Below are 27811 nucleotides of genomic sequence, written 5' to 3'. Positions count from 1 at the left end.
AATTCAACTCAATATTATTCAACCTAATATTTTCAATATTTTCAGTTTTAAGCAAACATTTGCAGCCATAATTTGTTTAGACTGGAAATCTATGACGAATATAAAATTATAAACTCTCAATATATGATAGACATTATTACATAAAATTATAATAGTTATAATAGTAATTATTATTTTATAAATATTATAAGTTTTAACAAACAGGAATAGGTATAGCACAAGCTTCTAAAACTTCTTTAGCAAATGTCTTATATCGAACAACCAATGGATTTTTCAAGTAATCACAAAAACATGATTGATTATCGTTTAATTTGGTGCAACACTCCATCAACAGTGGAGATCTTCCTATAACTGCTGGTAGACATACTTGAAGATCTTGGATGTCGCATGCTGCCTCTGCTTTGGACAGAGCCAGAGAGAACATAACAAATGCAATGAAAACTAATGTAGTTAACTTCATCTTCATGCCTTTTGCCATTTGTATCTCTTTCTATTTAATTCTAATATATATATTTTTTTATTAGAAAATGTATGAATATTGATTATGAGATTTGTTTAATTAGGATGGTGAAGCTATATATATATAGATGGAGTATTATTTTGCAATAAGAAAGTGTGTGTTTTAGGTAGCTAACATATTCTGTATTTTTAATAACATTTATTTTAGTGTAATTTCATTTCTAAGTTTGACAAATTATTGGAATTAAACTATCAAAGTTTGAATTAAAATTGAAAATATTTTTATGCTTGACTAATCAAATAGAACTTGAAATAAAAATGTTTGACTGGTCAAATTATTAAAGGAGGGGGGGGGGGGGGGTGGGGGTGTATTCAACTTGACATTTTAAGTGATTTCTATAAAATTTACAAATCTTATGTTATTCAATCATTTATTTTAAAAAGTCTGTTAAAATCTATTGTTATTGAACTGATGATTTAAAAATCTACTTTAAAATCCACTGTTATTGAAAATAGTTTGTGGATTTAGATTTTAATGATTTTTAATGATTGTGGAGGATTTGAGAGGATTTGTTTAGTTAACAATACAAAAATCCAAGGGGGTTACTATTCAACTTGATACTTTAAGTGATTTGTGTAAAATAAATCATATGTTATTCAATCATGGATTTTAAAAAGTCCATTAAATTCCACTATTATTGAACTGATGATTAAAAATTCTACATTAAAATCCACTGTTATCAAAACAGTTTGTGGATTTGGATTTTAATAAGTTTTAGGGGGAGGTATTGGTTTGAGATTTTAAGAGAATTTTAATGACTTCAAATAAAATCATAGAAAGTATAAAATTGAGGATTCTAAGTGATTGTTTAGAAAGTTGTTTAAAATCTTGCTGATTTTTTTTCCTAATCTTGTAAAATCACTCATAAAATCTTGTAAAATCTTTTTCAAAAAATATTGCACAATATTCTTTTGATTCAACGCTTCTGTGAAAGAAAACAAAATCTCTTGCTTATCATCTTCTATAAAATCATCTTTATTCAACGCCTGTTGACATTATCGGTTGTTCTGGTTTTATCAAAAAAATGACATACTCGATCTCCAAGTTATAGGTACAAGAGTTTCTCATCTTGTTACGGAAGTGATGATACAAAATTTTATACAAAAAAGGATGTCATGATCTAATATACTCAGAGTGTGACGTAAACAAACATGCACACACACATAGAGAAGAAAGAGAGATAAAGAAAGAAGAGAGAGAGGGTCGAAGTGAAAGTTGAGAGAATGAGGAGGAGTTTCCGCTGGGTTTCTCATCATCGGACGATGATGGAAGGTCACCGTATAATCCACTAAGCACTTTTTTCGTCGGACAGTGGTGGAAGGTCACCGCTGGATCTTCGGTTCTTCTTCTCTGCTTCCCAAAAAGTCATGAACTATGATTCTCAAATCTCTCTATTTGATGAGAGAGTTTTCATGACTTTTTTTATGAAGAAAGTGATATAAAATCTTAAACCAATAACATATTATTTGAATTCATTAACAATCCAAGATTCTTTTGTTTTATTTGAATAACATAAAACTTTTAATGACTTTATAGAACTCTTAATCCAATAACAATAGATTTATCAAGATTTTAGATTACTTTTTATAAATCCACAACTAATAACACAAAATTTTAAAAGAGTTTTAAAAAGTCTTGATTGAATAACAACATATTCTACATAACTTTTAAAGTCATTAAAATTCTTTTAAAATCTCAAACCAATACCCCCCTCTTAGAGATTCTGGAGAATTTGAGAGGATTTGTTTAGTTAAACATACAGAAATCCAAATCTCATGGTTATAGGTGGGATTTGAAAGAATTTTAAATCATATCAACTTCCCTACAATCTATGAAAATTCCAAATTTCCTAAATCCAATAAAATCCTCCAAAATCACAGTTTCAATACACCCCCCCCCCCCCCAAATCCCATGGTTTTAGAAGGGATTTGATAGAATTTTATAATAAATCATATCAACTTCCCTAAAATTTATCAAAATTCCAAATTTTCTAAATCCCATAAAATCCTCCAAAATTATGGTTTCAATACACCCCCCTTAAATGATCTTGAAATGATAACTACTCACCCATGAGGCCATGAGGGGCAACAATAGGAAATATCCCTGTCTGCAAACTAAACAAAGTATACGCAAACCACATATTAAAAGAACTGAAACTAGATTATTAAAGCAAAAGTACTCATGGATCAACTTTTGAAGCATTACTTTGATTTGGTAGTTTTTAAATAAAAATGTTAGTAATCAATAATTATTCATACATTAGTATATCATTGAAATAAAATTGTCTAACCTTTCAAATTAAGTTAGATACGCACAGATCATTTAATACCCGATTAGTTGACCCTATTATCTCTTCAAATATATTTATTATGTATTAAATCAACCATAATCTTGCTTAAAACTTAATTGGTTAAAATATTTAATTAATGAAAAATATACATCATAATTAAATAAGGAAAACGTTTAAATACATAATAAATCAAATCTAAATTTCTGATTCTTTATAAATATTTTAGGAAAAAACAAAAAAAAAACAAGAAAAAGAAATTACAGTTAATATTTGTGCATATTTTTCCTCACAGTTTTAGAAACAAATAAATAAATCCAGTTTAATTTTGAAAAACAATTTTGAATAAAATTTATATTAATTTAAAGGGAAAAGGTATTTTAAAATGAGAATTTGTTAGAAATGCCCTTTTTGGCATACCCTTTTTTAAAAAAATTTCATTTTTGCCCTCTTTTACACAATTACCCTATGTTACATTAATTTTTAGAATTTGTTTTTTTAGGTTTGGGTTCCCAATTTACATTTAGGGTATAGTTTTTAAGGGATAGGGTTTAGTATTTGGGGTTTAGGGTTTATAATTTTGTCATTTTATATATTAAAAAGAGATATTTTTGAAAATGGACACTATCAAATGGTATTTTTGAAAAGTGACATAGAAAAAGAGGTATTTTTTAAAATCCTCCTTTTAAAATAGTAAAGTATTCGTTATAGTCTTAATAATATAAAATTAATTAATATGTAATTCAAATTTATTTTAATGGATATATAAAATATATCTAAAAGCAACTTATTTGTAAATACTCTCTAAAACACTAGATATGCAAAAAATATCTTTAAAAAGATCTTATGTAACTAATATGTTTTGTAATCATAAATAAAAATAATATATATTTATGAAAATAAACTATTTCATGGATTACATTTGTTGTTTAAGAAAAATTATAAAAATTTATTTTAAAAGAAACAAAAAAAGAAGCAAAGAAATTTCAATTTATATTTGTATTTCTAAATAGTAATTACCCTAATATAAGTATTTAAAACTCTAAAATTCAATAATTACAATTGGTTGACTATATTGTATTACTATATATTTATGCAAAATTGAATATTAATAAGTAGCTTTTTAATTTATTTAACTAGGTAACAACCCGCACATATATGCAGATAAAGTTAGAGTTATCTGTAAAGTTTTAAGATCTAAAATTTGTTTGTCTAAAAAAATATATAACCCGTGAGAATATATTTAGATCAAAGTATTATGTATCAAGTAAATATATGTATAATCCGCTCTTTCTTCAATCTATGCAAAAATTTTTATTTTTTAAAAAATTTCTTTCATTTTGTGTAAGAATATGTTTTACCCGTGAAATATTATACCAATGGTATTAATAATTAAATATGTTATAAAAATAATTAAAAGAAATTTTAAAATTGAAATGTTTGATTTTTAATTAATTATAAAAGAATATTCCTTAGTCATTCAATAGCAATTAGGTGTAAATACTAAATAACAATAAAATTGAGAGTAATAAATTCATTGGTGTCTCGAGCTTTTTAACAACAACTCATCAGCATTTTCTTTCTTGAGAATGCTCTGTTAATCATATATATGAAAGTAGGTGAACTCTCTCCCTCAGCTTGACACGTCAGCATGCAAGAGAATGACACGTGTAACTCTTAAAATTGGTTCACCTTCCATAGGTTACATCTATTGGTCTTCTTCCGCAATTAGGGATTCTAAACTGCTAGGTAGCCAACCTAACGTCGATTTGTACAAAAAATCCCTTCCACTTTTTAACAATCAACATAAATTGAAAACGCCTTCCTCAGTGAGATTCTTAAGATCTCTCACTTCGTGTAAATAGCATTCCCCCCTTTGCAAACCCAAACATCCTCACAATAAAAATTGCATTGCTTCTCACCAAGACGAAGAAGAAAGTATGCCGGAAAATAAAAGACTTGCTGAGAGAGTGCCGAGACGGCCCGCTGGTACAGAGTAATCTCGTCGATCAGTGATGGAGAATAACTTGTCAAGATGCTTAACAAGTACGTGTAATTCTTGAGGTTCGACCATTGTTTCCTATTCTTTAGGAGCTACAGAATTGCTATAATTGCCTGCTATGTCTTGAGGTTATGCATCTATAGTTCTACTCTTTAGTATTATCCCCTGCTTTTATTTCTTAACTTTTGATTAGGATATCCCAAATTTGGCGTTTACAGATTGGATTTTGATAAAGCATGTATTGTGAATTTGTGATGACTATTCTTACAATGAAAAACATGTACCATGCCTCCAGGTTTATATTTTCCTCACTTCGAAGCTCGTCGTGTCTGCACATATTCAGAATTTCGGGAGATAAAAGCTTTGAGTATTTTTGATACTAAGTAGACTCATCTGGTAGGTTCATAGATTTTGTTGAACCATAACGGTTTTTTATGAGGCATGTTGCCTTCATTCTTAACTTATACCGTGATTCTTCTCAAGTGTTCAGCTGGATACAGAAGCAACGATGGAATATATATTGCCAATAGCAAAGTGTACGTTTGCAAGCGGTGATGTGGAATAAGAAGGGTCATACCAGAGCGGTGTGGCTGTTTCAAAAATAAAAAAACGAGTCTTTGCCTAATAGATTATTGTCCATAAAGGAACCATGAGTTTTGAAGTCATCATTTTTCTAATGATTATTCTTTCAAGACCGAATATTATTTCTCCGAATCATGGAAGGAAAAGGGCATACTCCTTTGCATGGTAGATCTTACTACCAAATGATGGAGTGTTTGGGTGCAAGTTTGGTATTGTCTTTTTTACTAAAGCTTATTTGTTGTATATAATGCCATTCTATTTTTATGGTATATGGGCTTTCATTTGGTTATATGCTTGTGGTTTGAATTGCTTACCTGTTTCACTAGAAAGTGCTTATGTCTTAAGTATGCAAGATAGATAGTTATTTGATGGAGCAAGAATGGTCTAAATGCAAGCCATTGTTTATTTATCTATTATTGTTGTCACGTTGATTGGCGTAGTCTCTAATAGAGGAGAACAGGTTTGTGATGGTAAAGGAAGAGGAAAACGCTTCAGAACTGCCACGTCCTAGACCAACTACTGCTTCCCGTGGGTCGAGGCATATATGAGACAAGACGTGCGCTTCTCCATTTGAAATATGGTGGTTGGGTCTATTCTTTATCTCCATTTTTGTAACAACATATCATTAAAAATAAAAACAAAAATTATGATGCATTTTGTTATATTCACTCGAACATTACAATATCAATTAAAAATTTGTGTTCGATCTTAAGTTTATTTCGTTTAAATCATCTTCATTTTGACTCTGATGTGTAGTTTCTTAAAACTCCTTTCGATTAGATTGCTGAGATTCATTTGTTTGAGACTACTCACAATTTGAAATCATTTCACTCGCTTCTACGTTACATGTTTCTTTAAACATCTAATAAGATCTATCTAAGCTCCATCATGCTATTGATGACATTTCCAAAACTTACAATATATAAAATACACTCTCCACTTACAATGTAATGATCGATGGATTAAACTATGTTGGTCATTTACTCATTTTAATTGAATTACTAATACAACTTAAGGAGCAGAAATAAACCTAAAAATAAAAGGAGTTAAAAATAATAATTGTTGGAAAAATGATCATCACTATGCAAAACGAACAAAAGGTACACGAAATGTAGAATACATCAATGTTTATTGCAATATGAAAACAAAAACTGATGTCTATGTAAATTTGAACTTTCAACATTAGCGCATGAAAACAAAGATTAGAAGAAAATATCTGCATACAGTTTTTTTAACAAAAAGTAAAAAGTATGAAATTTATAAAACTTAAACCGCGTGTAGCGCGGGTATTCATGTAAATAATTAAACAGTTTTTAGAAAACAAACAAATACATTACAAGCAATGACTTAAACCGAGTAGACAACCTACTAACTATTAAATTGGAAACTGTTATCTACAAGGGCAGTAATAAAGGACCTAAAATACGAAGTTTGGAACTACTAAACCTTTTCGTTTTCTAAACATCTAAATTATTAATAGCGCAGACTTTGGAGAATATTAATACACAAATACGGTAGTGAAATACTAATAAATTGAAATAAATACATATATCCATGATTAGGTTGTAACGACTCAAAAGACACATTAAATCCCATAACCACGATTAGGCCGTTACAAAGCTACATTACATATGTGGACATTACATAAACAAAACTTAAACACCAAGCCATACTGTTTATATTTACAAGCAAAGACTTAAACCGAGTAGACAACCTACTAACTATTAAATTGGAAACTGTTATCTACAAGGGCAGTAATAAAGGACCTAAAATACGAAGTTTGGAACTACTAAACCTTTTCGTTTTCTAAACATCCAAATTATTAATAGCGCAGACTTTGGAGAATATTAATACACAAATACGGTAGTGAAATACTAATAAATTGAAATAAATACATATATCCATGATTAGGTTGTAACGACTCAAAAGACACATTAAATCCCATAACCACGACTAGGCCGTTACGAAGCTACATTACATATGTGGACATTACATAAACAAAACTTAAACACCAAGCCATACTGTTTATATTTATTAGTTATACAAAAATGTTTTGAACTTATATATCATCAAAATTCAAACGTTATGTTGTCCACCATCTTCTTATAACTAAAAGAGGAGTACGTTTGTGTAAATGTCCAAAATCCTTACTCTATTTACTAAAATTACCATCCAATATTACAAGAAGGAAAAGCTTATTTAAAATTGAAAAGGGTAATTCTGTAATAAAAAATCAAAATCAATGATCCGACCCGTTTGACTGGAGGGTCCGCGTGTTTATCCATTTACCCGACCCGTTACGGACTGGATCTGCGATATTATGTCGAGTCTTGCCGTTAGGCGTTGACGATAGGATTGACGTGTGTTTGTTGGGCCTTATGTTTGTTGGGCCTTCATATTAAAATCCATGAGCATATCAAAAATGTTGATAAAATAAACCGAATAAACTAATCGAGACAAATCTTATGAAAAGACATATTCCTTCTTTATTCGATTATATTCTTTACATATACGATTTTCATATATTTCCTAACAAAATAGCGTTAAATCTTCAATCATAAACAATCCTAACAATAGCATAACTTCTTAAAATGCTAATCTTGCCTAAAACTATGGTATCATTCATTGTCAATTTTAATGAAGAATCCTTATTTGTTTAATTGTTTATCGTATCTAAGATATTGTACTTCTTCTCCAAGCTTTTAAAAATTTGATCAAAATGATATGACCTACACATCTAAGTTCTCTATAAATATCACTCTTCACTCTTCAGTCATCCCTTCATATCACCAAGCAGTTACCTCATTTTTCATCTTCTTCTTAGCTCACCAGAGATATGATACCCTACAAGGGAAGTGAAGGTCCTGCAAAAAACTCACATATCATTTTACGTAGGCTTACTCATTCATTTTAAAAAATATAGATTTTAATATTTTATGAATTCAGTTCATAACAGGTTGTCTGTAATGTAGAATGAAACATGATTACATATTTTAAAAGCGCTTATCTCTTACATATTAGTCCAATCCTTTGACAAAATTATCTAGAATTAGAAACTCAATTGCATGATGGCCATGGAAAATTCATATATACCTTCGGAACAAGACTACAAGAGGCAACAAGACATCATTAGCTTGGAGATAAATATATACTCTTATCAATTACCGTAATTTGCATCTAAACTATTCTATCTACAACTAAACAAGTTTTTACGAATCTATCACCGGTTCAATTGCAAGAAATTTAATCTAGAAATCACACATGTTGAGGCTAAGGCATGATGATGACAAACTATAGTTGTAATCCGATTCCTGGATGTTTGTACCTGATCCGTGAATAGTATATATTCTCCTTGAAAGGATTGTATTATAATTTGATGAATTTCTAAAAGATATGAAACAAATTTCCAGACATTAAAAAAGAGAGAAAAGGATGATTGGTGAAGATAAGTAGTGTTTTCCTTATTATAATACAAAAATGAAACTTACAGTTAGATTGTAAACCATACGTTGAAGATCGATAACTTTGAGATTGGCTTTTCGATGTTCATAGAGCTTGGATTAGAATTTTTCATTAATATGATTCTATAGTTTACTACGGACTGTCTACTAAAAACACACAAAATATTTTTCTTTAAAATATTTTGAAAGTAATCTAAAATATTTTCTTATAAACAAATATAACACTTAAAAAAAATATATATATATATATATATATATATATCCTTCTTGAAAACCCTAAATTGGCATTCTCTACATTGTCTATCAAAATTAGATTAAATAATACTTTAAATTAATTTCCAAAAAAATATACTAAAAATAAATCTAAAAGAAATTACTATCACATAATTAAAATTTTGTTTAACAATTATTTAAAATATTTTTATAATTCCTAAATAAAATTTAAATGCTCGCGGGTCAAGTGATAGAGCGGATTTGAAATTACAAAATATGATTATATAGTTTTACTTTACGGATTGTCTACACACATACAATATTTTAGTCTTAAATAAAACGAGTTATACGAAATGTATTATGCCAATTCTAACATGTCACATCACATTCATATGCGAAACTGATGATTATATTAAACTTTTTTTATTTAGATTAAAAGTCATTTATAAATGTTAAATAATGCATAACAATTACAACTACTATATTATAATAATCAAATTTCACACAATAAAATTATTTAGATGTACCATCAATTCTATATTCATCTCACTCCTTACTTTGTTCTAAAAACACTATAAATTAAATTTATATAATTTCAATAATATATCATAAAATACTAAAATATCATTAGATGCAAAAATAGTCCTGCGGTGTACCGCGGGTGAGATCCTAGTTACCAATATAAATAGCATCACACACATTCTCAAGCATAAACCTTCACATTCTTAATTAGTGAGATAGCAGGTACGTAAATCTTCAAAATTTAGGTTTTGCCTTTTTTTTTTCTTAATATAAACCCCCGTATGGACTACTTGAAAATTTATCCATGGCAGGTTAACTAATAAATTGATTTTCAATGTATTGCTAAATCAGAATCAGAATCACTCTAAAGCAATATGGCTGTAAAACAATCACCATCTACAAAAGGACAACTTGAAACCATTGATATAAACAAGCTTACAATCGGAACTTCTATACATCATATAACTGTGCGATTCATGCGTATGTGGGAAGCTCATAATTTTAAACGAAACGGTGAGCTTATGAGCTTAGATCTCCTTCTACTCGATACGAAGGTACGTACGCCACAGATTGAATTATACTTACATTATTATTTTTAAAGAATTATTAGTGTTGTTAAATTTAACTCTTAAGTTAATTGTTTTTTGATTTAACCCGTGAAATAATTATATCTGTAAATGTTATCATGAGGTATACTGCAGGTTAAGTTCAATTACATAAGTTCAATTTATTAGATATAGCCCGTGAAAGAATTATTTTTACATTTTTTATCAGCATATTAATAACCATTAAAAAATTAATTGTTTCATATCAGACAGTAAAGTTTTTCTCAAATATTAGTTTTAAAGGAAAATAATAAATATATTGTATATATATATATATTTGGAATATGTTATTAAGTGTAATAATTTTTTAATATAAAAATTGTTTTAGGAAATTATAACGCAAATTGTTAGAGATATTTTAGGAATCCAATTGATTTTCTTTTTTTGTGCAATTTTTTAGGGATTAAATTTGTAAATAAGTATAATTCAAAGGTTAGAACACCAAATTTGCTTAATAAATTTTAATATAGATAATTCAAAAAATTGCTACAACTTAGTGTTTTATTTACTTCAATTTAAATATTTTTTAACTTGTCAAAATAATTTGGGATTTTTAGCAAACAATTGAACTCTGTAAAAAGACAATGTGGTTAGGTTTTGTAATTATAATTACAGTCTCACTTTACCAATTTAAAAATCTTATGCAAAAACAAATAAATAAATAATGTAAGAAAATTTAAATAACATTTTTTCAATTGTCGTATTAGTTTCTTCTAAAGTTATTAACGGATTATTATGAACCAACTTAGTAATACAATCAATTGATTTGACTAATTACTATTTTATAACTTATGTCTTATTTCAATTAGATATAACTGATGCACAAGTTGCTGACTGCTGCAGATGAAACTGTTGCGGCTGAAAAGATTGTGTTTGATATTGTTGTTTGTGCGGTTGTCGAGAAAAAGGAATTAGTATCCTACTATTCTTCAAGCATCTATTGCTGAGTTTGAAATATCGGTTGATGCGTCGATATTAAACACACAAAAACATAAAAAATTAAACACAAACCATACAATAAACAAATGTCAAAATACCAAAAAACGAAACCAAAAAAATAATAACATAAACGAAAACAATAACCCGCACGTAGCGCGGACTCCCACCTAGTATATAGGAAATGTGGCTTAAGAACCAAACAACTCTTAGATAAATATCGAGATTAGTATTAAAAAATGATTCATGATTTGTTTAGTTATATAAAGATGTTAAGAGAAAAGCAAATTTTCACATGTTTGTTACAAAAATATTAGCACAAAAGCCAAACATTGTTGTTAGGACCGGACCGATGGTCCTAATACACTTGAATGATACATTGTTATTACATCACACTAAAGCTACAAGAGAAGAGGCTGCAGAGTCAGCGACGTCTGTTCACGTTGTTGGTCTTTTGATTTCATTGTTGTACTAGCAGCTGTTGTGGTCGTTATGTGGTCATGGAGGATTAAGAGTTTTAGTGTCGCTGATTCACGCAGCCATGTTGCTACCACCGACCCGCTTGATATGAACCGTCCCATGTTGCATTTCGATAGGTGGAATGGTGCGTCCATCCCCCTCAAAAGGACCTCAACCGCTCGTTTTAGTGCTCCGTCTCCAACCACTTTGCTGTGTTTCCCCCAGCCAGTCAATATACTGCCACAGGAATAAGATTGTTAACAATATATCACAAGTTTGGACAAACCCAGATAGAGATAGAGTTTAAGGATCATGAAAGTTATGCGAAACAAGACCACACCAACTAGACAATTGTAATCCTGATGTACGACCAATAGCATCCAGGAAATGATGCACATCAAATTTTAGAAAGAAGGAGATTGGCCTAATTCTAGGGCTATGATGGAGTTTTAGGAAGAAACCGTAACACAAATAGTGCAGGGTATTAGGTCAGTCTAAAGTTGGTATTTAAACCAAAGTGTTCTTCGTAGCTTACCTCAATACTTTCGGTAACTCATGACCTTCATAGACAATGGAGCGTATGTTTAGTAGCCACGCATGAACCATTGCGCGTGCAGCTCCAGAAGACATGAGGTGTAAGTCCAAGCAAGAATCAGACCACACGTTCTCCCACACTTGCCTAGATCTTCCCTCAAGTGCAACCAGTTCTGCACCACGTTTCTATAGCAAAAGGTTCCCAATAATAAGCCTTTGTTACACAGAAAAAACCGGTTACATAATTTAGCCTCTAATATATCAGTGTCATTTTACCTGACCGAAGTGCCAGAGCATATCCGTTAGAGCGTTGTAGAAGGCAGAAGCAGTCGAACCATCCATCTCATTTACTCTGTCAAACAAGCTCTGAGCTTGGAGCCATACCTTCTCTCTCTCACCCATGAGAAGTCCATGAACAACACCATACACCTTATTATCAAACAGCCTGAGCTCCTCTAGCAGCATTGATGCATCTTCAAATGAGTTACAACGACTACATTGACACAAACATGTCAACAAAATAAGAATTGTCACCAAAAAGCAAAACCACACATCGGTAATCTAGGATAACACTAATAATTGGGTTATATAACCTTTCACTCGCTAACTTCAAAAAGAGGATCCAAAAGAGAAACAAACCTGCAAGCATTCAGAATCGCTGAAAAGGTTACAACATTTGGTTTAATTTCCAGCTGATGCATTTTGCGGAAAACTTCCAATATACAGGAGAGCTCCTGCATACCCTCCTTACAATCTTTCGTCATTCGGTTATTAGTCTCACTTGTTAACTGCCCAAATAACTGTATAACCCGATTACCCTCTGTTTCAGTCAATTCACTTAGAGCAGAAGAAGAGAAAGCCAAAGTTCCAACTTCTAAGTTATTGGCTCCACCATTGCTATAATCAGCTGACCTTTCCATAGTTGCAGAACGACCAAAGGCATCGATTATGGAGTTGTAAGTTACAACGTTCGGACTAATTCCTTCCTTTGTCATCTCATCGATCAAAGATACAGCAGAACCCACCAACCCATTCTTGCACAATGCATCAATCAATGCACTGTACAAAACAACATCAGCTCTTAAACCGGCGCTCTTAAACTCCCTAAATATCTCCATTGCCTCTTTATACAAACCCCCTTTCGAGTACCCATCGATCAACGTTGAGTAAGTCAGTAAATTGGGCAACACGTGCTCTCGCTTCATCTCAGTGAACACTTTTTTAACTTCATCATATTTTCCTTGTTTCCCATATCCTCCAAGAAGAGCATTATAAGTCACAACATCCTTCTTAATCCCAACAGATGCCATTTCTCTCAAAATATCCAAAGCTTCTTCAGATCTACCAACTTTAGTATAAATCGAAAGCAATGTATTGTAAGAAACTCTATCCAATGCAATACCGAGATATCTCATCTCACCAAACAAGTTAAGAGCTTCCTCAAATCTCCCAGCTTTTGCAAACCCATCAATAACAGTGCTATAACTCACAACATTAGGCATGATTCTCTTCGCAGGCATCTGAGCAAGTATTTCGAAAGCAAGGTCCATCTGCCCACCTTTGCAAATTGCATCCAAAAGCGTATTATAAGAAAAGACATCTTGCTCAATCCTTCTATTAGACATCTCATCAAACAGATTCCTTGCTGCTTCCCACAACCCTCCTCTACTACAAACAGCAAGCAAAGAGTTGAAAGTGATTCTATCTGGCTGCACACCATTCTTCTGCATCTCATCGAAAAACTTGGCTACTTGCTTAAACTCCATCCCTCCTTTACCGCAAGCGTCAATCACAGCATTGTAAGTAACCAAATTAGGCCTCAAGCCATACTCTTTCATGGAGTTGAAGACACTAATGGCTTCCTCATGGAGCCCGCTTCTCCCATAAGCGCTGATCAACGCCGAGAAGGCGTAAACAGTGTTTCCATATCCACCAGCAAAAGCAGTTTCGAAAATCCTCTTAGCAATGGTTACTTTGCCGTATCTACCAAGAGTACTAATCATAGCACTAGCTAATTTACCTTGCTCGTTCTTTCTCCTCTCTCGTTTGACAGCAAACTCATAAAAGCCAACAGCTTTATCGCACTCACCACGATTCCCTAACTCACGGATTATATAGGTACAGTCGTCAGAGCCACACAGCTTAGACTCAAAGCTCAACATTAGACTATGAAACATCTCATTGTCTCCAGAGAAATCAATAGCGTCTTGAAGTGCATCTTCCGCAGCAGAGCTGTGCCGAGTGGCCATACTAGTCTTAGGTCTTCCAAAATGCATCTTTGAAACGAACCTAGTGGACCGACGACCAGAGAAATCAGACGAAAGATCCGATTTTTGGGTTTGGAGAGGGGAGAAGTTAGAAGCCTGAGATAGCTGAGCTGGAGCTACAGTGGCTACAGAGGAAGGCGGAGGAGCTGAGCCACGAGGAGACGAGGAGACACCATGAGGAAGCAACGGACGGTGGTTGTAGTTTGGGTTCTGCCGGGTCTGGCGGTGGTTATTGGCGGAGGAGGAGGAGACGAATCTGGTTGATTGACGACCAGAGAAATCGGATTTGGGGGTTTGTAAAGGAGAGAAATTTGGAGTGGTTTGTGGAAGATGAGCTGAAGCAACAGAGGCGACGGCGGAAACAGAGGATGAAGAAGAGGAAGGAGCTGAGGTAACGGAGCGACCGGGACGAGGACGCTGAGGAAGCCATGGACGGTGGTTGTTGGTGGTGGTGACCCAGTGTGGCGGCGTTGACGCCATTGAAAGGGAGAGTTTTTAGGTGATTACGGAATCTGAAAGAGCTACATAAGGATAGGGTTTTTCATGTTTTCTTTGGAATTCGTAAAGTCTCAAACTTTTTTGGATAGGTCTTTGAGAGATGCAATAGCCCAGACAGAGAGAGAGAGAGAGATGATGAGAGATGAGAATTGGACTCTCTGTTTCCAAAAATGATATTTTAATTTTATTTAATTTAATATTTTTGCTTCGGAAATTGAATAATTCAACCAAAGTCATGTTTACTTTCATTTGTTTCTTTCTTTCTTCTTTATTAGTATTTGTTTTTTATTTCCAACAATTATTGTCTCATACTTATTTGTTTTCCAATTGTGTATCTGTTTGTTTAGATTTTCCTTTTTCTAAATATTTACATTCCTATAAAAATGCATTTTTTTTACGAATTTTCTGAAACGAGATCTGAGAAAAGATTTGCTCTTTTGGTTAAAACTTTATGCGACCAAGACCAACTCTCACCAAATGATACACAATTAACCTACCTAACGTATATAGACGAGTACGGAGCAGTTAGATTGTTGCACACGAGTCATTGTCCCACCTAATATAGCAAAAAATGTGTACTGTGTTTCGTAACAAAATCTAAAGACTGATATATTATACAACTTTTCGATCTCTTTAATGAATCTAAGTTCCACCGTTTTGCGACAAATGATTAGGTGTCTGCAAGTTTTCCTCGACTGTTAGATTATGATATCTGTTGAGAAACAGAGAAAGTGACACGGATATATGTGACTTTGTGGTCTGGTCTCTTTGATTGTTTTGCTCTACGTGAACGTGTGGCAACTTTGTGTGGATATGCATATTGGCTTGTTAATGGAATTTCTGTTTCATGATTTCTCTGTGCTACTATTAGATTCATGTTAAAAGCCTTTGTCGTGTTGTTGGAGCTTTGGAAACCAGTTCGAGGTTTATCTGTTTACAAAACCACTTCATCTGGCAACAATCCTGATATAATGTATCTATCCCCTCTATGTTAAATAATCCGTCTCTCATCTAGTGAACCCCTGTCCCTTGATAAAGCTCTTTCACACAGGACAGGACTACAATTGAAATAAATATTCACTAGAATCAGCTCAAACCAAGCAAGAGGAATAAAGAACACACAAACTCATTGAATCAAACCATTATCGAAATGAAACCACAATGTCTGGTAACTCATGAATTGATCTGTCCTTCAACTACAAGTGAATTGATCTCGTATATAACCATCCATATCAAGACTTAACCTTGGTCTTATAGCTCAGTTTCAATCCTCAATGCCTATCTATATCGCACTAATAATGGCAAAAGGTAGCATCATAAACACCAATATCCTCATCAAGAAACAGAGCCAAGAATAGCAAATGAACAACCACATAACCAAGATGCAATAACTTGGAGTCAAACAAACAATCATAATCAAAAATCTGATTAACTAGATTATACTTAAGCTATAATCCTGTCAGATTCACAAAAATCATCTCAAAGTTTACTTTTTTGGTTTCTCAAAAGAGTGATACATAACTGCAAAACAAAAGGATGGGTTTTCAAACTGTTGAAGCAAAGCAAAAAACACTGTTTCTCACTATTAAAACTTCTTCTACAACATTTAGTTCTTAGCTGCAGATCATTGTTAACCATCATCATCAACATTGAAAAATACAAAACAAAACTTGAAACTTGCCTTATCAAAATAAAACTAAGCTTTGATACTCTTCTTCTTGTTACCACCAAGACTCAACATCTCCTCAGGAATATTCTTAAGCTGCTTCCTCTTCTTAGACTTAGCAATCTTCTTCAAAGTCTTAGGGTTTGAAATAATCTGAAGCTTAGTACCAGTTCTCATTACATTCTCCTTCTTCCTCTTCTCCCTCTCTTCCCTCTTCTTCCTCTTCTCCACCTTGTTACTCCTTATCTCCTCCTTAAGCTCGTTCATCCTCTCCCTATACGCTCTCTTAATCTCCTTCTGCCTCTTCATCTCTTCCAGATCCGGTCCCTTGTTCCTCACAAACCTCCCCGAAGATCTATGAGTTCGCGGCTGTTTCCAGTTCCTTCCCGAGACTTTCCCGGCGATTACACCGTCGTACTTCGGTCTCTCAACCGCCACAGCCATTGGTTTGTTTGGATCTTCTGAAGATGCGACGGCGCTTCGTTTCGCTGATGGAGGACCGTTCAGATCGATGTCCATCGACGCTTCATCGCCGATTAATTCGGCGGCGGTAGCTTGTTCTTGAGATTCTCTCTTACGTTTGTAGGTCTTGCCGCCGAATCCTTCGTCTAGGCACCGGAAATCTACGGTGCAAGCCATCTTCTTCTTCTTCTTTTGAGTCTGGTGGCTGTGAGAGGTTTTGAACAAATTTAGGGTTTTGAGAGCTTTTATATGAGTCAGTCGATGGAGACGACAAGGTTACAATTCCGGTTTATAGCCGAACCGAACTCAAATCTAATAACTGAACCGAACCGGATTTGGTATGATTTCAATTACTCTGGTTTAGTTAATACCAGCAGCTAAGAAAAATCTAATCAAAATTGGTAGTTAATTTTTTATTTATAACCAATCAAATTGTTGAACCAAAAAAACCAATCAAAATAATTCAGAAAAAAAAAAAAAAAGTTCCTGGATAAACATCCAATTTTTAACTGAACACCAGAAAAAGGGGGAAAAAAAATTGTGTGAAACCTAAACCACTTGTTCCTTGTGGTTTAAGCAATAGTTTGACAACTTGAGGAAGGAGTACTAGAGGAGCTGTTCTGAGCGGAGCGGGTCGGAGGAGAGAGAGCCAAACAGAGTTTTCCTTGTTCATAACGGAAGGACCAGACTTGAATGTCGTCATTGGCTTCAAACATCTCGGAGTCAATCACATTGTTCCAACCATTGGTTAATACATATTTCCACTTGCCATTGTTACCACTCCACTTCCTTAAATCAACCTTATAGTTATTCAACTCATGATCCACCAAATCCACTTTCAAACCTTCCTCTTGATCATCATCAGTCTTCAACTTCTTCCAATGTTTTCCTTTCCTTTTTTGGGTCAAATTCCAATGCTTTTCAAGGGTGTCGGTCTCCTCCTCTGTCAAAAAATCTAAAGTCTCTAGTTGGGTAGCATGCATTGAGAGACACGACTGGCTTTTGTCGAGGTCTGTCTTTTGCAACTTCCTCTTTATGATCAGCTTTGGATCGTATCCTTCCCATTCTTCCATCACTTTCACAAGCCACTCTGGTGTCGAAGAATCATTGATGTTTTCGGGTATTGGAAAATCATCAACAATGGTTCTCTTTTGTTTTTCGAGAACTGTTTTAGCTGATTCTTCCAACATATCCAGCTTCCAGAACTTACAATCTTCTTCATCAGATTCCACCATTGTGTTTTGATTCTCTCCCAGATATAGAACGAAAACAAACTACAAAAGAGAAAGATGTTTCTTTGCAAGCAAGGAAGCGAGCTAAAGAGAGAGAGGGAGAGAGAGTATTGTAATGATCACCTTAAATAACGTAATCTTACTCAGGTTCTTATTAGGATTCGGTTTTGTTTTTTTTTTATTTTCCCAATCTAACTTGAACTAGTTAAACCCTAGGAAGACTATAAATAAAATCTTCTAATGATAATTTTTATTTTAGTACTCACTTTATTTTCTCTTTTGTTAATGTTCTTTTTCTTTGAGGTTAATGACGAACAAAAATTATATTAAAATTAATACGGTCAGCCAAAGTAGAAATTAACAATGTCATATATTTTTTAACATTTATTTAACACTAGGTGAGGGTTTAAAGTTTTATAAATTAAATTATATTTAATAAAAGTATATTAAAAATTGTTGTACATTATTTATAAATTGTATTTTTGTTATAATACACTGATTTATATCAACTTACAAATTTTTGATGTGTGTTACTATTAAAATTATATTTTTTACGCCTAAATATACTTTATGTTACAAATATATTTTTATCACCACCTAGAAAATGTCTATATGAAAACATTAAGCCAACTATTTTACTTTCACTTCTGCATAGTTTTTTAATTACTAAAATTGCCAGCTCAAAAAATATTTTAAATAAAAAATATATTACATAGTATATTAATCGATGATGTATCATCACAATAATGTATGACCACCATGGAGAAAACTTCGGCTCCGCCCTCATATCTTATGGAGAGAACCTTGCGTCCAACCTCCTCTACCGTGGAGAGAACCTTGGCTCCGCCTTCCTCCCTTGGGGAGATAACATTGCGTCCAACCTCCTCCACCTTCCTCCCTTGGGAAAATAACCTTGCGTCCAACCTTCTCCACTATAGAGAGAACCTCAGCTCTGTCTTCTTCCTGTGTGGAGAGAACATGTTCACGTCTTTTGCTATCTCAAAATGGCTTTCTCCGACAACCAATTAAAGTAAAAAACTTTTTCTAACGTCACAAAATCTTTTGATAGTAACTAATGTTAAATTTCCCAATGTATTCGTAGAAGTATCTTTGACACACCATGATGTAGCATCTGTCTCTGTAACGCCTCAACCGCCACCTTGCTTAGTGAGCCCATGTCCACTCTCAGTCCATGGGCCCACCTTTCTAAATGGGCCCTACATCTATTCCCGACCCGTGGACTCACCCATATTCGATGGCCGGTTTGCTACGTCTGGGAGGCTTTAAAAACTTGTTTACAGATCCTACAAATCAACAAATGATATTTTCCTGTGTCTTGTCCTCACTCACACAGTTTCGACAATCACTTCTAGGAGGTCACCCATCATGAAGTTCTCTCAGAACCTTTGACCGGAAAAATAAGTGCATTTTGGTGACATATGTGGCCAAATCAATTCTTTTAAACCTTTCCGCAAACCAGGGTGTCACAGTCTTTGAGCTCCTATGGATCTATCAACAACGATTTATGTTTTTCTAATCTATTTACCTATATTTGTTGTAAGCTTGTGTTCGATTAGCATATTTTATCTATCCATTAGGTTAATGAGCTTTTACTCGTTATCTCCCTTTGCGATTGAATGAATAATGGTAACAATTATGTTTGCAAAAAAAAAAAGGGTTATGACAAACCAATGAAGGTTGAGAAATTAGAAGAAAATTAATTTGACACAATTAAAGAAACAATTGAAAATTATAAGCACGTTACTATATGAATCTCAAATAATTCAAAGATGAAGATATAAATAAAACAAAACAATCAAAAAATACTACAATAAATTATAAAATTCAGTATTAGGAAAAGAAACACATATATTATTCTTTTTTTGGGTCAAAATATTAATCTTACATATTCCCAACTGAAAGTAGGAGAAAATTTTGGTTTAAAAAAAATAAAAAAATTTACCTTCCCATTAAAAAACATTTCCCAATTAAACAAAGTTGAAAACAGTGTTTTTGAATAAATTATTTAAATATAAGACAATATATATAGAAGTGAGTATTTAAAAAAATTTAGAATTAATAATTAACTGTATATTTTCCTTAATCTCTTTTTCTATTTTTTTGGTAGATTTAATAAATTAAATTTAAAATAAGTAAATAATACTATAATTTCAAATTTTATGAAAAATATATATATATATAATATTATTATAATTATTTTAAAAACTTTATTTTTTTATAAATTCTGTAATTTTTGATAATTATCCTTTTACATTATTAATATTTTTTAAAATAAAATATTTATTTTTGTTGTAATCAAATTTCTCCCGTTAAACATTAACTTTTACACATGTCGAAAGCTAAGATTGATAACTTGATACATGTCAAAATCTTGTTAATGATTAACTTTCAAAACCCAATTTTATATAATAAGACTAGATATTCACCCGCGGTACACCGCGGGACTATATATTTTGTTTAGAAATACAAAATAAAATTTCTTTATTATATTAACTATAGATGTATATAATATATTTTGTATTTTTAATCTACTATAGTTTTACATCAATACATTATGTAGTGTACAATTTCCATTGTCTACATGTAGTGGTTCATTAAATTCAATTTAGTCAACAAATATATTTTTTGTGATTTTTCTTTTTCATTTACAATGTAGAGCTAATAGTATTACATAATATATTCTATTTTCATAATTATATGTGTATACTATAATTTGACTTTGTAATTTTGGTTGTTTTATCTCTATATCATTTAACATTTTTGTATTTATAGTTGTGCAAGTCTATTAAAATGGTGGAGTGTTTTTTTTTTTTTTTGTAAAGATTGATTTATATCAGTTGTTTCTTATTAGTATGGATCAAAAATATATATATTAATATATTAGCTACTAAAAAACATTTCGGTGAAGAAGTAATTTTTTTTTTAACAATTTTTGTCAGTTCGGGCCCCAAATTTTTTTAAAAATTATAGTATTACATAATATATTCTATTTTCATAATTATATGAGTATACTATAATTTGACTTTGTAATTTTGGTTGTTTTATCTCTATATCATTTAACATTTTTGTATTTATAATTGTGCAAGTCTATTAAAATGGTGGAGTGTTTTTTTTTTGTAAAGATTGATTTATATCAATTGTTTCTTATTAGTATGGATAAAAAATCTATATATTAATATATTAGCTACTGGAAAACATTTCAGTGAAGAAGTAATTTTCTTTAACAATTTTTGTCAGTTCGGGCCCCAAAATTTTAAAAAAATTAAAGTTATTATCAACAGTTTAATCACTTGACTTTCAAACACATGAAAATAAGTTATTATCAAAAGTTTTTTAGAGAATGGATTAGTTAAATATAAAATATTTAATGCTAATGGGTGTTGGTATGATATTTTTAGAAATTTGAATTAGAGAAAATCTTCTTAAGTTAGATTCTAAATTTGATATTATTTAAAATAAAAAATAATTGTAAAATTAATGTTAATGGCATGATTGTAAATAAGTGTCAACTCCAAGATTTATTTCATAAATGTCTCTAAAAATGTATATATAGATGAGTGTTTTTTTTTTTGTTTCCATCACTTTATATCGTTTGAAAATTACATTACTACTCACTGGCAATAGAATGATTCTCAGGTCAAAACGACATCCACAAACCGCCCTTATTTCCTAGCCCTCCAAATACATCGTTTTGCAACTACTCGACCATAACAGCCAGACGTTACTGCCACTCCCGGTGTAATGTTTACGTGTTTTCTCTCTCAATCGTCTCCTCAAAACGTCTGACACGTTTCCTTACACATCGGCAAAGAAGAAATCGACAGTATGCTCACGAGACTCTAGATCTCACGTACCTTCATCAATAAATGAGTTAATGCTCGAGTCTCTCTTGTACGATCTAACGTTCAATAACATCGAGAGGATGGTTACAGGGAAGGTAAGATAGTATTTATATATATATGATATATATATGATATATACAACACGACGATTGTGTCATGGACAAAGACGAAGCCGAGCTAGCTGTTCAAGAAACCTTTAGTTTCTATAACTAGTACGTAATAGCGGCTTGAGGCATCTTGGAGAACACTTGCCCTTCATGAAGATTTTGGGAGGAAACTGTTGCACAAGTCATGGATGAGACGTTTGCAGCGTTTACTTGAAGAGTGTTTGACGTTAATTAGGATCCACTATAAATATGTACATATATAAATATGTACATATATAAATATGTCAAATCATGGCGCAACGCAAACCAACCATAAACCAACACTTGTTCAAAACCTGATCAGATTGTGAGTTTGACGTTAATTAGGATCGTTGATTTCGGTAGGAGTTATGACATTGTAAATCCAAACATTAAACTACCATTTTTTTTTTTGTTACTATTTTAAGGTGCTACCATTCAGAGTCGTAGATTTTCCCAAAATTTTGAGGAATCTTCATCCATAAATTATTATTACCGGCCCTTTTTAGCTTTCATTCCAACTATAAATAAAACACATACACACAAACAAAATATATAAAACAAAACAAAAAGATACACCTTTGTTTCTCAATAAGGTAGCCACGATGTTAAAACAATTCAATAATTTTCGTTCATTGTTGTTAGTATTAGTGCTCTTTGCATTCTCGAAATCAAATGCAATGCCAATCAAAGACGTACACAGTTTTTGCAAGGAGACATTCGAAGAAGATCTCTGCCTGAAACACATTGGGTCGGACCAACAACGTATAGTAGCCGCCCGCGACTTCAGTGACATGTTTTTGATTGCGGTAATAACTCATCTGACAATTTTACTTATTTTGTGTTAATTATGAAGAAATTCACGTGGTAGAAAAAAAAAAGATTTCGTAATATCGATGTTCTAATTCGATTTAATATAAGAGAACTGAATAATTGTAACGACGAACCAAAGTAATTAATTATTTTTAAAAATGAAACAAAGCATATTAAATTTGAAACGTAAATATTTACTCTGCTTCGATCCAAGCATATCTAACATATAAATTATATAGAAAATTGATACAATTAATTATATATATATAAATATTTAGAATTTTTTTTTATTAATTAGTTATACGACTATTAAAATATTATAAATCAAGAAAAAAATATACTGAGTAGAATTTGACACTAAGTTTAGTTTGATTTTAATTTAATCATTATAACACCTTCTTTAAGAATATTGGTAAGTCAGATCATGTAGTCAAATATATAGACTTTAAAAGTTTGTTCAATGTAAATAAAATTTAGGGGTTATAATGGAGTAGTAGAAATTTGTAACCTACATTTCTTGTATTATTAACTCATAAATGGAGAATACTCAAAGTAGTAATAGAGAATATTATAGGAAAAATGTGATTTATTAATATTCTACAATATATATAATATATATGATTTGAGATCTTATCAGGCAACTGAACTCCAAATTCAAGTGAACAATGCGATCACGCATATCAACAATGTCCGACGAACTTATGTTGATCCTCTTGGAAAGGAGCGGATCGCAGTATGCGAAAAAAAATATGAGATTGCAGCCGATAGTTTTCACAAGGCTTGGGAAGTTGGACAAAAAAAGTCCAAGGCATTAGCGGACCGTGTGGAATTGTCTAACCGCATGAAAGCTGGTTATGAGGCCGTGAGCGAGTGCGAAGGCGAATGGTCAAAGCATGGTCCAAAGAAAGAGTCTCCTCTTCTTTTCTATTACCTTAACGTTATCAAATTGTGCCAAATCACTCATGTTATTATCGGCAAGACTTACAATATCGGAGTTTAATTACCTGAGAATTAGGTACTAAAACTGACAATACAAGCAGAAAGTATATTTAGTATGAAACATCAATAATGAAATTCGTATATCAGATTTGTACAAATTAATATGGTTTGTTTTTCTAGCAGCAAATATTTAAAATGTAATTTGGGATATTGTTAATATAATTATATGATTTACAAAATTGGCTGTTGAGTTATACTTTGAAAAATACCCCATTTCTATTTTTAATAAAAAACTAAATATTTAATATATAAAATGATAATTTTGTCCTGATTTAAATTTAAGATATATTTTTAATATATCAAACTAAATTCGAAATTTAGAGATACACTAAACTAAATTCGAAATAATATCAATTATCGTTATATATATTTCTAACCGAAAGTGTTTATTGATTTTATTGAAAAATTAACAAGATAATATCTAAATATTACAAAGTCTACAGCTTAATATTTGTTATGTTATATAAGAACAAATCTCCGACGTTCCAAACCCATCTTTCAACTCAACATACCATCTAAGTTTGTTTAAATTCAACGATTCTCTTTGATTTGGTTTGCATGGTACATTATTTTGTATGTGTTAAATAATAATGAATCATCAAAATATGCACTATGACAATAACACATGATTTAACAAAATCATGACTTAACATAGTTAGAACATTGTTATTCATTATTATTAGTTTTTTTTTAAAAAAAATAGGATAATAAATCTTTGGAATTGTTAGTTATTTTAAAACTTCGTCAAAACTAAATATATAATTAGTACTAAAAAGGTGATTTCAAATTTAAAGTATAAAATGTTTGTGGTTTATTATTATTAAGTTTATGTTAGCCTATTTTAGTAATGATACATATTTGAAAAAAAAAAAAAAGGAAAATCAAAGAGGGTATTTTCTCAAAAGTGTAAACAAAAATAGGGTATTTTTTTCAAATTTACAAAATTACTTGAGAATTGAGATATTAGCTTATTCCATTTGGCATTCATTTGCATTGGAGGTTTCTTAATTGACTTCTCACTAATTTAAAAAATAAAAAATAACAAAAAAGTAAGAAACGTTTCTCAGTTGAGAAACCTTGAAAAACTGTTATGGACACATGATATATTTAAAATGTCAGATTTTATTTTGCTGATATATTCTTTAAATAAATAGTAATTTTATATTAAAAAAAATAAAATAAAATATTTTGAGATATCCACCCAGCTTCTAGTTATAACTAGATTAAGACCCGCAGTACACCGCAGAGCAAATTATTTATAACTAAAACATTTAAATTATAAATCGTATTTGTTGGTTAAATATGTTATAATTATATAATAATTGTTAATTTTATGGTTTAAACAATATAATACTGCAATATAATTTATTTTTTACATAATATTTATTTAATCAATTGATTTAGATATGTCTATTTTCTGATACCGATAGTGCTAACAAAATAATGAAATGATGTTTTATCCGTGTAACACCGAATTAATGATATTTTAAATTTATATAAATATCGACAAAACCCGTCCCGAGATATTTTAACTTGCACTATATCATCTTAATTTTTAATATTTATTGTTTTATATTATAAATATTAGATTGAGTTGATATGTTATTTATTAAGATTGTAACCATTTACATTTTATAAGATTGGCGATTCTTATAAAGTTTTAATATTTATAATACTTAGAATTCTTAAAACGGTTGAGTATTTCTCATATTTGAAGTTTCGTAAAAGTTTAAATATATTATTAATCTTTTAAAGGTCTTCTAACTTTTTAAAAAGTTTAAATATTTATAATATTTGAACTTCTTATATAGTTTATATATTTATAATATTTCAAACTTCATAAACGTTTAAATATTATTAATATTTTTAACATTTTATAAAGTTTAACTTTCTAAAAAAAATATAAATATTCATAATATTTAACTTTTTAAAAATCTTTAAAAAAAAGAACCGGAATAAACCAAATATAAGTTTTTTAAGTTTGATTGCGTGATCAAGTTTTCTACTCATTTGTATTATGAATCATTTTGGTATCTTTTATAGTATGACTCTGAACCATTGCCTAATTTTTTTAAGCGATGTGGGATATTGTACCCATATTTATTTATTCATCTATTGAGTAATATATGTCTGTTTTTAAAAATTTGTAAACATCAAATGCAGAAAAATCACAATTTTTGTTAACTAAATATATTATAGAAGAATAAAAGATAATTTAAATATAAATTCAAATAAAAAGGGAATCATATATAAATGTTTGAATGAGGTAGAAAGATTTGAATTAATTAAGGAAATCTTTCTACCTCATTCAAACATAAATATATGATTTTAATATTAGTTATAGGTAAATGTATTTTTGACTTTAATATTATAGGTAAATATTTAAAATTAATTATAGGTAAATGTATTTTTGACTTACCTAATATTATAGGTAATTTCTTCAAACTTTAATATTAGTTACAGTCAATGCATTAAATGTAAAAACTTTCCACAAAGTATTTTTGAGCAAAAACTGCAAAAATACTAGTATAGATATTTAATTTTCTTTTCCTGTAATATTTGACCAAACATTTAAAGATGCATGTTACAATTTTAATAAAACCGCATTCAAGAAATATCGGTTTTCCTAAATTAGCAGAAACTGAAAAGCAAAAACTATACTCTATATAATAATCCTGTCTTTCAGGTGATGCAGATACAGAGTTTTCTAATTTAGTAAGGAATCTCTCATTACTGTTTTTAGCTTTCAGAAAGAAAAAAAAGATAAAAGTTCAAAAAGATATTGAAACGCACAGAGAATAAATAACAACTTTCGTTTCTCGAAATGGCCACAATGCTTACAAACCATATCTGCATTCTTATTACGTCGTTGTTATTGTTTGCTTTTCCAACAGCAAACGCCATTCCAAAAAGAGACGTCGAGAACCTATGCAGAGAGACTACTGACTTCTCCTTCTGCCTCACATCCCTCGAGTCGGATCCGCGAATAGCAGCCGCACGTGACCTCCACGACGTGCTTTTAATTGCGGTAATGTTGTTATACGTTGAATATTTGATTTACATTTCAATCTAAATAAAACATATGGACCAAAACATATATTGAATACCAAACCTATCAATAAAACACATATATGCAGTAAATCCATTAAAAAAAAAAAAGTCGCATATTCGAATGGGAGACTGGAAACATTTTATCAGATAACGCTGTCAAAAATTCAAGTGGACGACGCAACCACCCACATTGGCACAGTCAGTGGAAAGTACAGTGGTCCGAATGGAAAGAGACGGATCGGAGTTTGCAGGAGGAATTACGGAATCGCTTCGGCTAAGTTTCAGACTGCTTGGGAACTTGCACTTAAAAAATCGTATTGGGAAATGGAGAAACAGGCAAAAATTGGCACCAACGCTGTGGTCGACTGCGAAAACGGATGGAGAAGGGGTGGTCCGATACAAAAGTCTCCTCTCACTTTCTATAACACAAATGTTTCCAAGCTATCTGGAATCGTTTTTCTTATTTTCCAAAAGCTTAAATAACCTTAAACTTGTACCGTAATTTTGATATTGCATGACCACCGTGTAATAAATTTTGGGGAATAATAATAGACTAGTGGGACAATCGTAGCCTCCTCACCTAATTGAGTCTGTAATTGTGATTTGGTATTGTAAACCGGAGTTAAACCGGGTTAGCTTCACACTTAAAAAAGTGAATGTTAACATAATTTTTCTTCTTCTTCTTCGTCTCTCTCAACAAACTCGGAAGGCTAA

The 27811-nt window shown here is 31.3% G+C and overlaps 6 protein-coding genes and 2 long non-coding RNA genes across 8 annotated transcripts; 4 read left to right on the top strand and 4 right to left on the bottom strand.

Annotated features, from left to right (window-relative positions):
• Positions 1–152: 152 nt before the first annotated feature.
• LOC109133079 (non-specific lipid-transfer protein 2P-like) lies at positions 153–547 on the bottom strand. Its single transcript, XM_019245848.2, has one exon. The coding sequence runs from the start codon at positions 476–478 to the stop codon at positions 194–196; it is 285 nt and encodes a 94-aa protein (XP_019101393.1). The 5' UTR covers positions 479–547; the 3' UTR covers positions 153–193.
• Positions 548–5102: 4555 nt separating this feature from the next.
• Positions 5103–5800, top strand: LOC147943539 (uncharacterized). The gene is made up of 2 exons (XR_015557005.1): positions 5103–5205; positions 5293–5800. It is a non-coding gene; the product is annotated as an uncharacterized LOC147943539 (long non-coding RNA).
• Positions 5801–10834: 5034 nt separating this feature from the next.
• Positions 10835–12247, top strand: LOC147943538 (uncharacterized). The gene is made up of 2 exons (XR_015556666.1): positions 10835–11281; positions 11972–12247. It is a non-coding gene; the product is annotated as an uncharacterized LOC147943538 (long non-coding RNA).
• LOC104786479 (pentatricopeptide repeat-containing protein GUN1, chloroplastic) lies at positions 11379–15127 on the bottom strand. Its single transcript, XM_010511898.3, has 4 exons — positions 12761–15127; positions 12398–12614; positions 12123–12307; positions 11379–11824 (listed from the first exon to the last, which is right to left on the bottom strand). The coding sequence occupies exons 1-4, from the start codon at positions 14866–14868 to the stop codon at positions 11530–11532; spliced, it is 2805 nt and encodes a 934-aa protein (XP_010510200.1). The 5' UTR covers positions 14869–15127; the 3' UTR covers positions 11379–11529.
• A 1311-nt stretch (positions 15128–16438) lies between these two features.
• On the bottom strand, positions 16439–17253 carry LOC104786478 (uncharacterized). The gene has a single exon (XM_010511897.3). It carries the CDS (start codon positions 17189–17191, stop codon positions 16583–16585), a length of 609 nt encoding a protein of 202 aa, XP_010510199.1. The 5' UTR covers positions 17192–17253; the 3' UTR covers positions 16439–16582.
• A 333-nt stretch (positions 17254–17586) lies between these two features.
• LOC104789117 (B3 domain-containing protein At2g31420-like) lies at positions 17587–18249 on the bottom strand. Its single transcript, XM_010514860.2, has one exon. It carries the CDS (start codon positions 18247–18249, stop codon positions 17587–17589), a length of 663 nt encoding a protein of 220 aa, XP_010513162.2.
• A 4534-nt stretch (positions 18250–22783) lies between these two features.
• LOC104786476 (pectinesterase inhibitor 5-like) lies at positions 22784–24225 on the top strand. Its single transcript, XM_010511896.2, has 2 exons — positions 22784–23043; positions 23685–24225. Exons 1-2 carry the CDS (start codon positions 22840–22842, stop codon positions 24045–24047), a joined length of 567 nt encoding a protein of 188 aa, XP_010510198.2. The 5' UTR covers positions 22784–22839; the 3' UTR covers positions 24048–24225.
• A 2553-nt stretch (positions 24226–26778) lies between these two features.
• Positions 26779–27769, top strand: LOC104786475 (pectinesterase inhibitor 5-like). The gene is made up of 2 exons (XM_010511895.2): positions 26779–27074; positions 27245–27769. Exons 1-2 carry the CDS (start codon positions 26871–26873, stop codon positions 27578–27580), a joined length of 540 nt encoding a protein of 179 aa, XP_010510197.1. The 5' UTR covers positions 26779–26870; the 3' UTR covers positions 27581–27769.
• The last annotated feature ends 42 nt before the right edge of the window (positions 27770–27811 follow it).

Source organism: Camelina sativa, chromosome 5 (assembly GCF_030686135.1).
Source record: "Camelina sativa cultivar CO46 ecotype springtype chromosome 5, ASM3068613v1".
NCBI classification, from domain to species: Eukaryota; Viridiplantae; Streptophyta; class Magnoliopsida; order Brassicales; family Brassicaceae; genus Camelina; species Camelina sativa.
Note: the sequence above shows the minus strand (reverse complement) of the source record. Positions and strands in the feature narration are given on the sequence as shown.

Bases quoted from the DNA above. Each gene is read 5' to 3' on its own strand.
- LOC104786476 (XM_010511896.2), top strand. From the start codon at position 22,840: ATGTTAAAACAATTCAATAATTTTCGTTCATTGTTGTTAGTATTAGTG. The intron at 23,044-23,684 runs GTAATAACTCAT...AGATCTTATCAG, and splicing joins GTGACATGTTTTTGATTGCG to GCAACTGAACTCCAAATTCA.
- LOC104786478 (XM_010511897.3), bottom strand. From the start codon at position 17,191: ATGGCTTGCACCGTAGATTTCCGGTGCCTAGACGAAGGATTCGGCGGC.
- LOC109133079 (XM_019245848.2), bottom strand. From the start codon at position 478: ATGGCAAAAGGCATGAAGATGAAGTTAACTACATTAGTTTTCATTGCA.
- LOC104786475 (XM_010511895.2), top strand. From the start codon at position 26,871: ATGGCCACAATGCTTACAAACCATATCTGCATTCTTATTACGTCGTTG. The intron at 27,075-27,244 runs GTAATGTTGTTA...ACATTTTATCAG, and splicing joins ACGACGTGCTTTTAATTGCG to ATAACGCTGTCAAAAATTCA.
- LOC104789117 (XM_010514860.2), bottom strand. From the start codon at position 18,249: ATGGTGGAATCTGATGAAGAAGATTGTAAGTTCTGGAAGCTGGATATG.
- LOC104786479 (XM_010511898.3), bottom strand. From the start codon at position 14,868: ATGGCGTCAACGCCGCCACACTGGGTCACCACCACCAACAACCACCGT. The intron at 12,308-12,397 runs GTAAAATGACAC...CTTTTGCTATAG, and splicing joins TGCTCTGGCACTTCGGTCAG to AAACGTGGTGCAGAACTGGT. The intron at 11,825-12,122 runs GTAAGCTACGAA...TTCCTGTGGCAG, and splicing joins GAGTTACCGAAAGTATTGAG to TATATTGACTGGCTGGGGGA.